The following is a 17,977-nucleotide window of genomic DNA, read 5'->3' as shown; positions in this document are numbered from 1 at the left end:
AAAAAGCAACATCGTGAATTTTAGTGACCAAAGATCTTGTGGACCAAGGGGGCTTCAGGGAAAGATAAAACCAATCACAGTAGAGATCAGATGGTAGTAATATCTACCATCTTTCCAAGTAGATTTTCAATGGAAGCACTTCCCTCCCTTCCTCTCTAAAATTAATAAAAATATTATTTTTAAATCAGGATCCAAAACTCGACATACAATGTGACCTGAAGTATGCCCCCTTTAAAAAGTATATATTTATTATGTACATACACAGAAAAAATAAAACCTTAAAGGAAATCCCTCAACAATTCAATACATAGTTTTCTCTGAGTGACAGAATTTCAGGTTTTAATTTTCTTACTTTATAGTTCTCTGTGATTTTCAAATTTTACACAATAAACATTACTCCTTTCTTGAGAATAGCTTAAATTTTAATAATGTATCTTAAAAGTGAGAAATTTTAAAAGGAATACAAGTAACAGAATTATTACGAAATCAAATGGGCAAAATGTTTGAAAGCTAAGTAGAATTATACACACATCATTATTTACTTTTAAAATATTAATCATAATTTCTATTCTAATTTCCATTACAACTGCATAAAATTAGAAGGTTGCATACTAGTTAAGGCAGAGGTCTATTTGGGTTCATAAGTTAGTGTCTGAGACACCTGGACAGATTCAAGATCTCAAACTTTAGTTCTTGACACTTAATTGTGTATAAACAAACAAGCTCTATATTTCACTTAAAAATTAATTTAGCTACATTTTGCTTCTGAATAAATCCCTTACCAAATGTGCAAGAAATTACATAGTGCCTTCGCTATTCTTTCACAAAACTGGAATACAGTTATAGGTACTCTGACTGGTATCTTCTTGGGTTCAATAGTGCCAGAACAACCGGTCACATCTATATATATCTCATGGAGTCAAAAAATATACATTACCTTAATCCATTCACTGACTTCCGTTTTTTCCTTAGCTTTATGAAGATATAATTGACAAATAACATTGTGTAAGTTTAATGAAGAACGTGATGATTTTATACACTATATGTTGTGCAATGGTTACTCTGATAAGATTTAGTTAACAAAGCCATCACTTCACATCATTGTGTGTGTGTGTGTGTGTGTGTGTGTGTGTGTGTGAGAGAGAGAGAGAGAGAGAGAGAGAGAGAGAGAATATTTAAGATCTACTCTGTTAGCAAATTTCAAGGATGCAATTTGTATTATTAACTATAGTCACCACACTGTACCTTAGATCCCCAGAAACATTGCTTTTATTTTTAAAAGCCTGCTTTTAAGAATGTTCTATTAAGCCAAAACCGGTTTGGCTCAGTGGATAGAGCGTCGGCCTGCAGACTGAAGGGTCCCGGGTTCGATTCCAGTCAGGGGCATGTGCCTGGGTTGCGGACACTTCCCCGGTGGGGGATATGCGGGAGGCAGCTGATCGATGTTTCTCTCTCATCGATGTTTCTAACTCTCTACCTCTCTCCCTTCCTCTCTGTAAAAAAATCAATAAAATATATTTTAAAAAAAAGAATGTTCTATTAATATGGCAGTTTCTATCAAAAGGGAGAAAAATGAGTAAGCTGTGGATTTATTGACTTTTCAGTATACATTTTAAACATTCTCTGTAAAAAAAAAATTAAACTTTTAAAGCACAAAATCAATTTAGCTACATTTTGCTTCTGAATAAATCCCCTATTAATTTCACTTTAATATATTTAATATTTATTACAGTCAGAAGGACCTATACAAAAGAAAGGATTTAAATAACAAAGAAAAACCCATTCACTAATCTATTCTTTTAATATTTTCCTGCAGTAAGTAAAAGTAATCTTCCAACCATTTCTTCAGGAATTTGTCAGCCACTAAATAGTCTCCATAAAAAATGTTAAACTTGGACTCATAAAGATGCTTACAAACTGGGCAGAGAAGCTAGCTGGTTCTCAAAATGGAACATAAAAATTAACAGAATACACATCTGTGGTAACCAACCTTTCAGCTGAGTTGCTGTTTAAACCACCCTCATTTAAGTGAAAAAAAATGTAATTGTTAAGTATTTAAAATAATATTTTTGTAGGATTTGGGTTTACAAAACACTTTTCACTTAGGTTATTAATTTAATAATCCCACTTTATTTATGTCATGCGAATTATCGTGCCCATTGATGAGAAAATGACTAAGCTTGACAATCCAGTCAATGGATTTGATGGATCCAGAACTTGAACTCAAGAATTTTGCCTCAATATACTGGGCATCCTGTGCCATTCAATCAGGTGGAATGCCATTGCATCTTTAGCACTGGAAGACTAGTGCATGGCAGGTGAGTGTGAAGGAGGATGGTCTCAGCTCAAGCTGGCATGCTGAGAGTGAACTTTTATAATAGTGTTCACAGCAGGAAATTACAGCCAAGGCACTATAATCACAGGGTGCTACTGTTCAACCCTTTCACTCCACAGTTCCAGAGACAACAGGTGAAAATTGCCAACAAAACAAATACAAAAAGATACTTTGGCTCAGAACAGAAAGACTATATACATAAAAATGCTTTCACCAGTTCAATTCCAGAATCTATAATAATAAAATCGTAATATGCAAATCGAGTGAACGGCCGAACAGCAGAACAACCATCCGGACTACCATGCTATGACACCCACTGGTGCCAGGCCAGCCAAGGCAGGTGCACTGTGATTGGTTAGGGGCCCGGCCATCGCCCCATGATCACCCCGCAGAGGGAGGCCCAGGCCACTGGCCAGCAGGGTGATCAATCGGGTGACTCCACAATTACCCCAAGAGGGAGACCCAGGCCACGGATCGGTGGGCTGCGGTGGTGGGCGGGGCCTACCTCTTTGGGGTGATCAATCTCAGGGCTCCCGGACTGTGAGAGGGTGCAGGCTGGGCTGAGGGAACTTCCCCTACGCCCCCGAGTGCACTAATTTCGTGCACCGGGCCTCTAGTTGATTAATGTAACCCCACACTAACACCTGCAAGAAAGCAAAAGTAAATTCTCCCTGAAGAAAAAACATCATGTAGAGCATCAAATTATCTCTTTGATTTTTCATACACATTGTCCAGCATTCAAACAAAATTACAAGCTATGCAGGCAATTATTAGCTTATGCTGAACCCTTGTCAAAACTGGCCCATAGAAACCTTATAGCTCTCCAGCCAGATATTCCCATTTTAGAATGAATCAACTCAGACTCATGAACTAATAAAGTAAGAAGGGCCAAACCTTGCTTGTCAAATGGAAAAAATATATCCTAGAACATTGCTGGTCTATGTTTAGCAGCATCTCAGCCTTACATTAAAAAAGAAAAAAAAACAAAAAACAAAAAACAGCAATCATCCCTCTACAGGGAACTTTATCTGCTCAGCTACCTGAAGCCAAGCCAGCGACTCAATGGGGCCCTCAATTCACAGAGATTCCCTAAATGTCTGGGCCTGGTTCACTGAGAGTCTGGCTAAACTGAAACCCACTCGTACCTGCTGGGGTCCTGTGGGTATTCAGCTTCAGAGTCAGCTATGCAGAAGCAAAAGCGGATGTCGTTGATCCAGTCAGGGGGCAAAACTGAGACTTCGGGGCTGCTGCCAATGGGATAGCTGTTCGGTCTCCCACCTGGAAAACTACAGACTGGCAGTTTAAAAAGACTCTTCTTGGGAAACATGAACCTGGGGACAAACCGTGCCTGCTGACTGGACTGTCTGGAACGTTCATGTAGATGCCCATGGGAACCCATTGGAACGAAGCTGCTGATGGAGCCTGACTCTGTGTCTAATGCAGAGGCTACCATGCAGGGCAGACTTGTGATCTTGGCAAAAGTTGACCTGTTTGTCTCACAGTAGAAGAGACCAAGTCACAAGGGGTCAACCCCTTCCTGATCCTGGGAGATTGGCTGCATGAGACGTTGGAACCCTTTCAGGGTCATCAGTGCTGCCTCACCACTGTTGATACTTCTTCAGGTTACTGGCTACCTATTTCCAGCCACAACACTGTGGCCCTTGAAACTAATCTGTGAACTCAACAATGGACTGACTGTCTAACTGTCTCTCCCTCATTCCCTCCTGGTCCATACACGTTAGTAAGGCCGTTTGAGCACTAAATGCAGGTATTCTGAGGAAGGGGTCATGCTTTCTTGGCCACTTCCTGGGTAATGATCAGGACAAAGTTATAGGGCATTATATAGATACATTTTGAAATTGAGGATTCTGTCCTTACCACTGCTGGGCATTTTTCTCTCTCTGAACACTCCCAGGCCAGCCTGGTGGGCACACCCTCCAGGGGGCAGCGTAACTGAAAGGGGGTGTCAGGGATTCAAGTTTAATTCTGGTTAAGTTTTAGGAAAGTGCCCATGACCCTCTTGCACCTGACATTTCTAGATGAAAGGTACAGGTTCAAGCAGGGGGGTGATGGGGTGGGGAGGGGGGGAGTGTAAGTCTTTTGGTGCAAATTACATGTATGCGCCAAAATTCTAGAGGAAGAGCAATACCCAGTGCTCGGGAAGGAACACATCAGAAGAAGAAAGTGTGAGGGAGGAAAGAACATTATGACCTTTTGTCTTTTAGAACTGACCTGGAGCCTTCCTCACAAGGGAAAACGTGACAAACCAAAACAGCAGCAAGTGCACTCTCTTGCTTACTGCTTTGTCTTCTGTGATCCATGGGATTGCTTTCACCACAGAGCAGCAGGGGAGCACCCCAGCTCTGACACCTTCCACGAAGAGCACCTATGGATGTTGTTCCCACCCCCATCCATTTCATGAGTAGATGGATGCCAAAAAGAAAAAGGTAGACAGCTTATACTACATTAAATTTTAAAACCTTTAAGGGAGTAGAAAGGCAAGCCAGAGTATGAGAAAATATTTGCAATACATATAACTGACAAAAGACTCATGTCTTCATATACATTCGGATGAACAATATGAAATTCTGATATTCAGCCATTTTTGACATATAAAAATGGTAATTCATACAATTTAACTTAATATTAAAAACTTCTGCAGATTGCCCAGTCAGTGTGCTTAGTGGTTGAGCTTCAACCCATGCACCAGGAGGTCCCTGATTCTAACTCCCTGTTGGTCAGGGCACAAGCCCAGGTTGCAGGCTCGATTCCCAGCGGGGGCCAAGGGAGCATCTGGGAGGCAGCCAATAGATGTTGATGTCTCTCTCTCATCAATCTTTCCGTCTCTCTCTCTCAAAAATCAATAAAAACATTTTTTTTAAAATTAAAAGAAAAAATTCTACTGATCAATAAGACAAGACAGCTCGATAAAAAATGGGTAAAAGGTTGAACAAGCAGTTTGAAACAGAGAACAGTCAAATGGTCAATAAGTACTTGAAAGGGTGCTCAACCTCATTATCAGATGAATGAAAATGAAAACCAAAAGGAGATACAACTACACACCCATTAGAATGCTTAAAACTAAAGTGACTGATACCAAGTGTTAGCAAGGATATACAGCAACTGAAATTCTGCTGGGAACACAAATTGATATAACCATTTTGAAAGAGTATTTAGCTATAATTATTGAAGCTGAATATATGCATGTTTTATGAACCAACAATTTCATTCTTGGGTATATACTCAATGTAAATGCAAACATCTATGTTCACAAAGGACTTGTACCACAATTTCCATAGCCATATTGTTTGTTAATAGCCTCAAATTGGAAACAATCCAAATGTCCATCAAGCAGTAGATAAAGAATGGATATGGAAATTGTTGTGTACTCACCCAGGAAAATACCACAAAGGAATGTAATGAATGCAACACCCAACACATGGATGAATCTCAAAAATATGATGCTGAGGGAAAGAAGCCTAACACAAAAGAGTATTTACTGCATGAGTCCACGCTAAAGTTAAAAAGAGACCAAAGCTATCATTAATGTTAGAAGTAAAGATAGTGGCTACCCATGATTAGGAGTAGTGAAGAGGGACAGATATGAGATTAGTTCCTGGAGGGCTGTTCACATCAAATTGTTTGATCAGGGTGCTGCTTATAAAAATATTTTTACTGCCTGGCCGGTATGGCTCAGTAGTTGAGCATCAATCTATGAAACCAGGAGGTCACGGTTCAATTCCCAGTCAGGGCACATGCCAGGTTGCAGGCTCAGTCCCCAGTAGAGGGCTTGCAGAAGGCAACTGATCGATGATTCTCTCTCTCATCATTGATATTTCTATTTCTTTCTCCCTCTCCTTTCTTCTCAGAAATCAATAAAAATAAATTTTTTAAAAATACATAAATATTTTTGCTTTGTGAAAATTCATCAAGTGGCACACTTATGACTTGTGCACTTTTCTGTATGTATGCCATACTTTGAAAAAGAGCTTTATATTTAATTTATTGTTAACAGAACAATGTTCAAATAACATTTGAATATTAAAATATAAAAAGTAAAAAATATGACCATGAACCCAAAGCAATACAGGAGGCCAATGAGGCCCAGAAGATCGATCATAATTGTATTATTGGAAAGATCTTATATTGACAAGGGTGTAAAACTGCTACTGAAGAAAGAGAATTTGGCTTAAAATGAATAAATATTAGTTTGGTAAAAGTAATACTAACTAGCATGTTATAGACATGTCAATAATAATGTCTATCACACCCCGACTCTTTCCAAAAAACTACCTTATCCACGGCCCCTGCTGTTTGACAGCCAATGCTTGGACTAGTCAGAGGCCAGTGGTTTTGTCTAGGCCCAAAATGTGAACTGAGCCAATCAGATTCTTCCACAAGAATACAAGCCTGAATATTCTGAGTAAAGAAGAGATGTTGCAGTGAAACTTAAAACAGAAAAAAGCAGAGAGAAAGAGGCTACAATACATTGATTTGGTACAGTGAGGGGCATAGCAGCCTGAAGTTGGGGGAAGCAAGAGCTGTGAGAAAACAGTGGGGAACCAAAAGGCATAAATATGCTGAAAAACAGGTCAGCCAGTACCAACAGCCAAAGAATAGCTAGGTCACAATAAAAGGTGAGCGAGACGCACCCTTATATTGCTTAACAGAATTCCCACTGTCTCCCCACCACACACAGAGGTGACCACAATTCAAGACTTGAGTTAGTGTATCTCCCTTGTAATGAAAAGGGCCTAAAACAAATAACCATATGACAGAAACCAACTAACCCTAGAAAAGTTTAGCAACAGTAGAAAAAACAAACTAGGCACTTGATTAAGGAAACCTTAGTAATTGCCTTGAAATAACATTGACTAACTGTTGGGTCTTGGAATTGATTTTGAAAGATGGATGAAACATTGGTTATGGATGACATCCTAAATGTTGCAAAACTATGTAAAATCCTGCCACTATTAATGGCATCAGAGGTAGAAGCGCTCTTCTTGATTCTAAACAAGACCATTCCAGCTGCCCCGCTGAGAGAGTTTGGTAAATGGACCTCAAAAAGGAAGAGAAGAGTCCTTAGCAAGAGAATCGCCAATAATTTCCCTGTGAGGACAAATTGTGAAAATACCTTTATACCATAATCACGGTTAAACAATTGATTTCAAATTTCTTTGCTTTAGGATTTAATATTCCAGAGCTTATTTGAAAGTGAATTCTACCACCTTTATGTATTCACTACTGACTTAAGTTTTTTTCCTTTATAATAATATCAAAAAAACAAAAGAATACAACCATCCTAATAACACACATTAAAACAGAAACACATTACAAACTCTTTCCACTATCATTCTTTTCAGAGCCACATCTAGTACAATCTTCAGTGCCACACAGGGGCTATGCCAAAAAGGAAAAACTTCTTTATTTATGAATGAAATAATATGATGTCCGGCACTTGCTTTAAAATAGTCTAAGAGAAAAACAAAACAAAAATGTGTGTAGGAAAACAGAAATAAAAAGAAAGCAGACAGTTAATTGTTGAAGCTGGGTGATGGGTATATTGGCATTCCCTGAATTGTTCTATTTAGTGCGTATTAAATCAAAAGTATTCTTTAAAGAGAAAAGGAGGAAAATACTTCCTGAGTGCCTCTAGTAATGAAAACAAAGAGAAGTCAAAGAAGAATTATATAGAAAGGGGTAATAAGAACACCAGCTGACAAATGTGCTGACTCTTCATGCGCCAGGCCCAATGATAAGAGGTTGATGTGGATTATTGCCTATGAGTCTTGCATCAACCCGATGAGGTAGGTACTATCATGATCCCCTTCTTATAGGCAGGGGTCCAGGCTTAGAAAGAGAAATTGCTCAATATCATAAGTAGCTGCATTAACACTGAAAGTCCCACAGTGAAACTCCTGAGCTAAACCATACACAATACCGACATCTGAACTGGACATTGATATTCTTAAAGTTAAAGGAAAGAAAATTCATATTGGATATTAGCGGTCTCCTATTCCCATGTGTCACTGGCATTATCTCGTCGTGACTTCTCTTGTAATGAGTTATGGTGTTGCACAATGAGCTTTAGCTAGCTCCCCATTCCCACAGAGCTCACCCAGGAATCCTCCTCCTTTCTAATCGGTCATCTATGTGACAGCACTAAACTCACTGTTTAAGTTAGTCACACAAATGGCATGGGCTCATAAATACAATTCAGGAAATGAATCAGGCAATGTCTAAATTAAATCAGACAATGTCAAAATAAAACATTTCAGGAACCTGAAAAGAATGCAAAGTACCAGTAACCAGAGTCCTCAGACCCCTGCTGTTCCAGCATCATAGGTCTCAGCAATGTCACCTTGGTAAGTATGGAAGGGGTAATAAAAGAAACTGTGACCTACATTTCAAAACAATAAAGCACTATAGGATCAATCAATTTTATTTTTAGTCATAGCTTTTATTACTGCTATTTTATTTGTGTCTTCTCAATCTTATGAGAACTCTAACTTTCATTAATTTCTACTCTGATGCTGTAAGTTATGCTTATATGCACCTCCCCAACTTTCTCATTTCTTCCTTTACAGTTTGCAAAGAACTATTATTAAACTAAACACAGATCAATGTACACTTTTTTTTTTTTTTTGCCATCTCACTAAAAGTATATTTGGGGTATTTTGCATTCACTGTGAGGAGGTTTAGGAAAAATAATTTGAGTTCTTATTTTTCATTGAATCATGTTTTTCAAGTGCCAATAAAAAGGAAAACTGTGAGAACATGTGCTTTCTGCATCTTCATTCCAACTACTAACACCATGTTTTTTCAAATAAAAAAAGAAAAAGAAAAACCTGCTACTATTTTTTTTCTAAACATATACATAATCATATTTGAATTTCTTGAGCAAAAATGCTAAAATATGCTCTTTGGTGGAGCCAAAATAATGTATTTATAATTTCTCAATCAGCTAATATTTAGAAATTACACCAATTGAAATGTAATGAATTTTTGAAATAATAGTCAATTTTTTGAATAATGACCAAATGTTATAAAATAACCAAACATTTACCACAGTGCTATATTGATACCTAATAAATATAATTTCTAGTTTTAAGTACTAAGATTTTATTATATGCAGTCTTAAATTAAGGTAAACTAATTTCAGAGAGGAATTTATACTGTGATTAATTTAATGTAGTCATTATACATCCTTACTCCTGAAAACTAAAGCTACCCAAATTGTAAAGAGATTGGATTTACAGCTCACATCTTGAAATTTTAAATCTGTTTTCTCCAACACATATAACTGCAAAACAAATGTTTAATATTTAATGATAAAAGATAGCACACTCAATAAACACACACATATCCCTGTCATATAGAAAAAAATGAACAGGCATAAAAACACAAAGCTACTTTAAAATTTTAAAATTAGGATTTAAGACCTGAGTAAATCCATACTGTTTACCCATCTGGCTTATTTCATTACAAAATAAGACTAAAGTTTTGTATTCCACAAAATTAAACTTATATTGACTATAGAAGGCAACTTTGTTGGAAAATACGTAAACAATCAAATTTAAAATATAATCTGCCTTAAACACACTGCAATATCAACAATTGTTTTAATAAACTATTAGCATTGACTCACGAAACCAGAAACATTTGGTTATCACATTTACTCTAAGACATATCATTACCCAATGAAAGGAATATATCTCTGCAGGATATATAAGGAATATATCTTAATTCTTGAAAAAGGAAAAACATTATGTCATCACACTACAAATAGTTTCCACCATTAAATAGTGCATTTAGCTCCCACTTATTGAAACCCACTTGAAACATACTTGTCACAATAAAAATGCATTTTTATGTAAATCTGTCGCATCAGAGATGGATTTTCCTATGTTAAATTCTTTTTTTTTTTAATATATTTTATTGATTTTTTTACAGAGAGGAAGGGAGAGGGAGAAGGATAGAGAGTTAGAAACATCGATGAGAGGGAAACATCGGTTCAGCTGCCTCTTGCATGCCCCCTACTGGGGATGTGCCCGCAACCCAGGTACATGCCCTTGACCGGAATCGAACCGGGGACCCTTCAGTCCGCAGGCCGAAGCTCTATCCGCTGAGCCAAACCAGCAAGGGCAATGTTAAATTCTTAATGATAAGTACAATAATATAAATAGTAATGTTTACTGTAGCCAAAATTAACATAACTAAATTTTGCTCATCCACTTTACTTAAGTTTAAATGGAAGAATGATTTTTCTTCTCTTAACTTTAAATGGAAGAACGATTACAAAGTTCCAGTAAAAAATTATTTTTTTCCCTAACTTATATTTTAAAACTTTTTATAAGATTTAGCAAATATTTTATCCCACATTTTCTTTATTTATGTTCAATAAGCATGGTTGAAAAGAAAATATTGAGTTGGCTATTATGCATCAATTAAAGAACATGAACTAGAATGAAATCCCACCATCCACACTCCCCACCCTCTGCAAATGTTTCAGTATTTACATGAAAGTCTGCCTAATTTGATAAAATGATTAAAATCCTCTGCCTATGGTCAAGGCAGGAAGGCTAAAACGACTGGCTAGTCATAAGGTGACAGGGAAATCATATAACATTTAATCCCTCTAAAATTAAATCAACGTGTTCAATTCAGAACAAATCTGACATGCATCTACTACTTTAACCTCCAGAACTAAAGAGACATTTTCCCAAAAAAATAACTGAAATCAAGCTGAAGAGAACACTTAACATTACCCAAAAAATAAGAATATAGATGGTTTTTTTCTATATGTCTCTCCTGCTAGCAGGCAAGACAGACACAGCCACTTAAACAGACTGATTGAGATGTGCACTGTCACCCAGAGGGCAAATGCTTTGCCAGATCCCAACTGAGCTAAATGAATGCTCTGTAAACTTGTTTGCTTAAGCATAAGTCCCATTTTTCTTTGAAAATGTAATGGTCTGCAATTGTGTTTCTCAAGAACTGCAACTGCCCATTAAGTAGTTTTCAAAAGGAAAATAAGAATGAACAAAAAAAGTGATTCACCTACTACAACTACAACTCCCATCCCACCCAGATTTGAAATTTCTTGAAGCTCAGTGGATTTCAATTGGCTCCTTAGTAAGGCAGTCTTCAAGATTATTCAGTCTTCAGACCTGGAGTAGATTTTTATTATCTCCCAATAACCCTTTGAACCTCAGTGTTAGCATAGGTAAAAACAAAAAAGCAAGAAACACTACTAATCTCTCAGAGTTGAAGTAAACTTCAAGCTAGATGAGATCATGGAGGATAACACCACGCCTGGCACACACCACAGACTTACTAAATGCAAATTCCCTTCTTTCTTAAATACCTTCACCTGGAATGAAAGGTATGTTCTTTGTTTTCCATAAATGGAGCTGTCTTAGAAAGAAGTACCAACAACACACAAAGAACACCACTTAAACTCCTGTTGATCATATCACCATAACTACCGCTAAGAAGTAGCCACTATGGAAGGTTGATAAGAGACCTTGCAACCTCCCAACAACCTACCAAAGTGAAATACTGGGACACTATGGAAAAAATGGAGCACTCTAAATATTCCTTCAACCAGGCACATTTTGAAAGTGAAAAACACCTTCCTTTTTTTCTTCTTGCCTGGAAACAGTTTAAGATGATGTGGTTAAAAAGATTGTTTTTCTTTTGTCAATCAACTTACTTTGAAGTATTATTTGGGTGAATCAAATCAATGAGTGTTTTCTTTTTATAGGTCACTTAAAAACACAGTTAATTAGAATTTTAAAATTATTTGAAGGAGTAGAATTTTAAACTGGCAAGAATGATTAGAGGCATTTCATAGCAAAAATTATATCAACTATAGTAACTGTCAATGACATTACCATATGTCACTCTCCAATGTGAATGATTAGAATGTCTCTGATTCAGGCAATAATGTTACTATAGGTTTGCACATCTGTTAACCTAACTGGTTTATCAGAATGTGCACTTCAATCACCTGCTTGTCCTTAGCTTCTCAGATGCAGTATTTATTACAGAAACTGGTAATATTTAAAGCTTGTGAAATTATCTTTCACATCCTCTACACAGCAAAAAACTCACCCTGTCTGTTATAACCTTAGAAACAGATGTCATTATTAGAAAGCAACTTGGAAATCATCTTAGCCAAACCTTTAATTTTACATATTAAGAAAAAGATTTCATTAACAGAAGAAAATAATGAAGAAAAAAACATTAAGAAATTTGCCTCAAGAAGTCACATAGACACCTGGTATAGGAAACTCACTTTGCCTCCCTAAGTAACATTTCAAGCCCTAACCTTCAACTTTGTTTATGGGGCTGATGCAGACACTTATGTGGGAAGCTCCAGAAGCATGCTGGGAAAAGCAGACCTTGAGAGGACCCCTGCCCAGTGCCTCACATCCACCCTCCAACTCCCCAGTTTCACAAGGTCCAGCAGTCTAGGTGTGTGAGATGAAGTGAGTGCATTAGCAACACAAATTAACTGAAAGGGGACCAACTGTATAAAATGTAGCTTTAAGGTAGGAAGTTTTTCTTGTTTCTTATCATCACAGTTTCATCTTAATTCTTCAAACACACCCAGACAGGCAGTGGTGAAGAGCATCAACCCATCTGCTAACCTCACCCAAGCCACAGAAGCACGCCTAAGAGAAGACAAAGTTCGACAGACTTCCCAATCCAACTCCTAATCCATTTGGAAGGTTTGTTCTCTTCATCTCAGTTTTTCTACGAACACAAGAGGTTCTCATTTCCAACCTCTTGGAGATGTACGAAATGATAGAGAAGTACTCATAACATGTTTGATAAACAGAGAGAATTGTTTCATAAGATGACCTGTGTAGGACTGCCATTAGAAAGTGGCATAAAAGTCAAACTTTCTGGAGGTTGCATTTCTTTAGCAAAGTGTGGTGTAAAGAAACCCGTCTTGAATATGAGTGTTCAGATATGCCCCAGGTAGAGAAATGTTGGTTTTCATAGAATATTAACTAACAGGCAGCCATACCCAACCCCAGCTCAAATAAATAAATGTGCTATCTGCTGATATTAGCATAAATACAAAGAGAAAACATAATTTGGAATTAGGTCAATTATATATATTCAGAGTAATTTAAAGTCTCTTTTACTTTAGACATGACAACACTTGAAAAAAAACCTTTTATTTGGGGCTTGTGGGGCCTTGAAACACATAACTTTAAATAAAATCTCACCAATAGAAAAAAAAAATAGATCCTGGAGAAAAAAATCTGTTTCCTCAAAACTCTTCTCCTCATGATTTAAATTCTGGAATGAATGACTTGAAATTTAAGCTTATATTTCTAGTATCCATATCTACAAAATTGGACATCAGCTTTTCAAATGACCCTCAACTTGCCCTTAAAACCAAAAGACATATTTTTAAATTTTCAGGTTTGTAAGTGCTGTAACAAGTTTAATTACTTAAGTCTGTTCATAGTTTATAGTGAAACCAAAGTGGGGGAAAAAATCAAACTTCTGGTCCATCTAGTTTGAACTCATCTTAATTGTACACATTTTTTGAGCACCAAGGGGGTAGGTAGGTAGGCATTTTTATCCTTTATCACATCGCCAGCCCCTCCCACAGCCACCCCAGGCGGTTTTCAGTAGAAGCTGTTTAATCTGACTCGCATAGAAAATTCAGCTGCGAAATGCTTTTATGCAACAGCAAAGACAATCAGCCTCATTTTCTCCAAGGTGGAGATCTAGAAGCGAAGTGAGAACATTTGAGAGCATAAAATTAGTCTGCTTTAACTTTAATAGCCAAATGGTGATGGAAAAAAAAAAAAGACAAATTGCGCATTTTCAGGAATGGGGTGCAGGAGTTACTAAATCTAGAGGGGCTTTTTCCTCCCTGAGTAGTACGTAGCAAAACTAACAAAATCATGGTCCAGAATAAAAAGGTAACAGTTTTCAAAGCACTCATTTAAAAGTACAGTGAAGAGGTCTTTTTTAAATACCCACATGTTTAAACATAGCAGGAATGTGGTGCCAATATGAATCCTGAGGGAATTAAATACACATTTACCTTCATAATTAGACCCAGTAGGTCAAATGTTAGCGAGGTAAACTGGCAATAAACCACAAAGACAGACTGAAAATAGACAACAGAAAGTGCCTGTCTGTCCTGGGAGCCCCGCTTGTTCTCTGCACAGCCAGCGGTCAAACATCTGCAGGCAAAGAGAATGCTCTCACCAGCCGGGTAAGGGAGACACCTAACTTTCCCAAATAAGTTAGTTCCGTCTTGCCGATCTAAATCCAACAGGTGTCAACACCTTTACCACACTAAATCCTCCCGAAAGCCGTGGGTGGTTAGTAACTAAGCTGAAAAGTCCCGACCGCTGTCAGGGTCACGGCGAGTCCCTATTCCCACTGATGACACGGAGGTGGGGAGAGGGAGGGATGGAGACGGGGAGGCGCGTGCAGATTCCGGGCCGCTAACGCAGCAGGGGAAGCTCAGGCATGGACCCAGGGTTCGGTGGAGCCCTGGGCCTCCGGGCTTAGAAGGGTTTGGGAGTGCCGCGGCCGGAGGCAGGAAAGCTGGGACGGAGGGCGCGTGGTACCTGCTTGTCCAGCGCGTCCCGGGCGCCGCCTGGTCCCGCACCGGCCCTGGGCGGCGCGGGCGCCCGCTCGCAGCTGCAGCCCTCCAGGAGGTACATGCCCGCCGGGCGGCCGCTCTGCTCGCCCTCGAAGTAGAAGAGCACATTCTGGTAGAGGGCGAACCACTTCTCGTGCCAGCGGCTCGCTTCGGCTGCCTTCTTGCTCAGGAAGCCGCGCTTGGTGCCCTCCTTGCGGGCCAGGAAGGCCAGGTACAGGGCGTGCCCCTCGTTGTAGCGCACGCTTTTCTGCATGGTGAGGGCACGGGGTGGGAGAGAAGGGGGCTCACCCCTGCCTCGCAACCATCTCCCGGCCGGCTCCCCCCAGGGCTCGCTCGCTGGAGTCCAGGTTGGCAAAGGGCGCCCCCTTTCCAGACGCTGCGCACAGGGCACCCCGGCCGGCCTCCGGGGCGCGGCGCCGCGCGGGTCCGAGGGGCGCTGGGCTGCGTCCAGGCACGTTCTCCGCCGCTACCGCCGCCCTCCTGGCCGGGCGAAGTCCCGGGAGCCTCCGACGTTCCCCGGGAGAGTGGCCCCGTGGGGGCCCCCGGGCCACCCGCTGCTTTGCCCAAAGTTGCGGGAGCCGCAGACCCCGCCGCGGGCTGGGGCGGCGCGACGCGCGGCAGATCTGGAGGACTGTCCTCGGGCAACTCGCTCCGGGAGACAGAAGGTAAAACGTCACGTGGGAGATCAGCTGTAATCGGCTTGGAGACCGATTTAAAGGGCAAAGGCGCGCGGCGGCGGTGACAGCAGCGTGCAGCCCGCTCACCCGGCGCCGGGGCTGCTGTCTCTGCTCCTGCGCCAATGGGGCGCAATGGGGCGGATTGCGGGGAGGTGGAGGCGCGTGGCGACGGCGCACACCCGTTCCCACGCGCGCTGGCACACACAGACATATATATTCACATACACACAAATGCACACTCAAACACTGCGCAGTCACAACACTAATGCTCACATTGGCACAATTATACACACATCACTCACACAAACAATACACAGACACACACACTCATACACACAAATACAATCACAAAGATATACACAATACTTACACAGAAAAGTATGCACGCACATATACACACACCCACAATGTGCACTCCTACACACAAAAATACAAACCCATATACAAATACACCCACAGGCACACACTGATATGCTCATCCAAAAGCACATTTACACTCACAACCATACTGGCATACACACGCCCAACCTCACACATGTGCGCAACAGACACATGCACACATTTACACTCCACATACTCATACACAACACAAACTACACACAAATACACACCCATACACAATGCATTTTTACTCACAGTCATAAACACACACACACACTCAAATACACAAGCAAATACACAAACACAATAACACATACACATGAACATACAAACACATTCGCTCAAAAATGTGCACACATACTCATACACAAGAGCTCACAAACATATGCATACATATTCATGGGAATTCATACTTTCCCAAACCCACTCACACAGAAAACATACTCATCTGCTACATCCATGCACTCACACTTATCCACGAATGTGTCATGGCAGGGGGTGGAGTCACAAAGTGGCTTTGCATAATGGCAACCTTGACTTTTCCCCGCATACTTGCACTATTATACCTAAAACAGGAATGGAGTGCAACCCCTCTGTTCCCAGGAAGGTATCAGATGCTGTTGGCTCTAGAGGGAAGGAAAAATAATTTTCTTTTTACCCTTCTCTGTTCTTCTGGCTGGCCTAAAAATTAATTAGACATGAGACAGATTAACAGGAGAAAATAACCAAATTTATTGCATATTTACATATGGGGGTTCCATACAAATGTGAGACTCAGGAAAATCTGTCAGTTAAGGTTTATTTGCTATTCTGAGCTATGGAGAAGGGGTGAGGGTTGTGGTTTGGAGCTTCAGAGGCGGGGAAAACAATTCACAGGGAGATGAAGAGTTATGTTTAGTAAACAAAGTGTGTTGGGCCATTTTGAAACTATGGGACACAGAAAAGACTTTGATCCAATGGGCCTTGCTACACTAGTTCATATTAAACTATAATTATCTATGACAGGGATTTCTCAGGATTAAGATAAAGGAAGCTAAAATTTCAGCATGGAGTTTTTAACCATAAAAAAATACCCAAACAAGGGAGACTGGCTGCCCCTGGAAGAATCTGTCCCCAGAAGCCATGTTGTCCTACGTTTGCTCACGCTCGACACCCTTGCTAGGACTGGAATTCATTTGATTAACAAATCTTGCAGATACATCCAGGAAACCAAGACCCTCTACTATAAAATGTAAGTGAAAGGGAAATAATGTCCCCAGCAGCTGTGGTAGGAAGCTTCTGAAAGCCCCAGGGAGCACCAGTACTTGATTCTGCTATATACATTTTTTTTATTCCCCTTAGTCACTTATAAAAATGGTTGACTATGAAGTGTTTATTGTGAAAAAAAATAATAAAATCCTTTTTTGGGCCATGAATCTGTGACAATACACATGTCTTGTACCACTAGTTGTATGTTCACAAATTGGTAGCCCAGGGGTTCTGCCTGTTTTGTAAGTGCTGTGTTTACAGAATATTTTAACCCTGCCTCACTGAGCAGTTGAGTGTTTTTTCCATTTTACCTAAAAAAAAATAAAACCTTATAGGCCTTCTATTAAAAAACAATATAATAGGGAAATTGCCATTTGAAAGTAGCATGAGAACAGTGATTATTTCTCTTTACATATTTTAAATGCGTAAGAGACAGTGCTGTGCTAATTTGGGTTTCACCCAGCTGGGTTGTCCTTTAGAGGAGATACAAGAGTAGAGACAATAAGTAAATGTGGACGATTCTCGATGCAGAGGAGATGGCAAGTGCCTCAGGAGACCTTTTATTTCTTTCTCTGTGGTCACATTCCAGCTCTGAGAACCATAAGCGAGTTGACACCTGCTTAGTTGATGAGCTCCAGTTTTGAGAGGAAACCATTAAGGGTGTGAATTCATACAAAAACAATTTTGCAA

The 17,977-nt window shown here is 39.7% G+C and overlaps 1 protein-coding gene across 3 annotated transcripts in view; it reads right to left on the bottom strand.

The window, feature by feature from the left end:
* The window catches only part of RASGRF2 (Ras protein specific guanine nucleotide releasing factor 2), a 187,754-nt gene extending 171,434 nt beyond the window's left edge, over positions 1 to 16,320 (bottom strand). For all 3 annotated transcript variants that reach the window (XM_081088646.1, XM_081088647.1, XM_081088648.1), the window contains exon 1: positions 14,947 to 16,320. In XM_081088646.1, coding sequence (XP_080944772.1) covers positions 14,947 to 15,234 — 288 coding nt within the window. In that variant the 5' untranslated portion in view covers positions 15,235 to 16,320. The remainder of the gene's footprint in view (positions 1 to 14,946) is intronic.
* Between the last annotated feature and the right edge of the window lie 1,657 nt (positions 16,321 to 17,977).

The sequence above is a fragment of the Myotis nattereri genome, assembly GCF_964212035.1.
Source record: "Myotis nattereri genome assembly, chromosome: 4".
Taxonomy (NCBI): Eukaryota; Metazoa; Chordata; class Mammalia; order Chiroptera; family Vespertilionidae; genus Myotis; species Myotis nattereri.
Note: the sequence above shows the minus strand (reverse complement) of the source record. Positions and strands in the feature narration are given on the sequence as shown.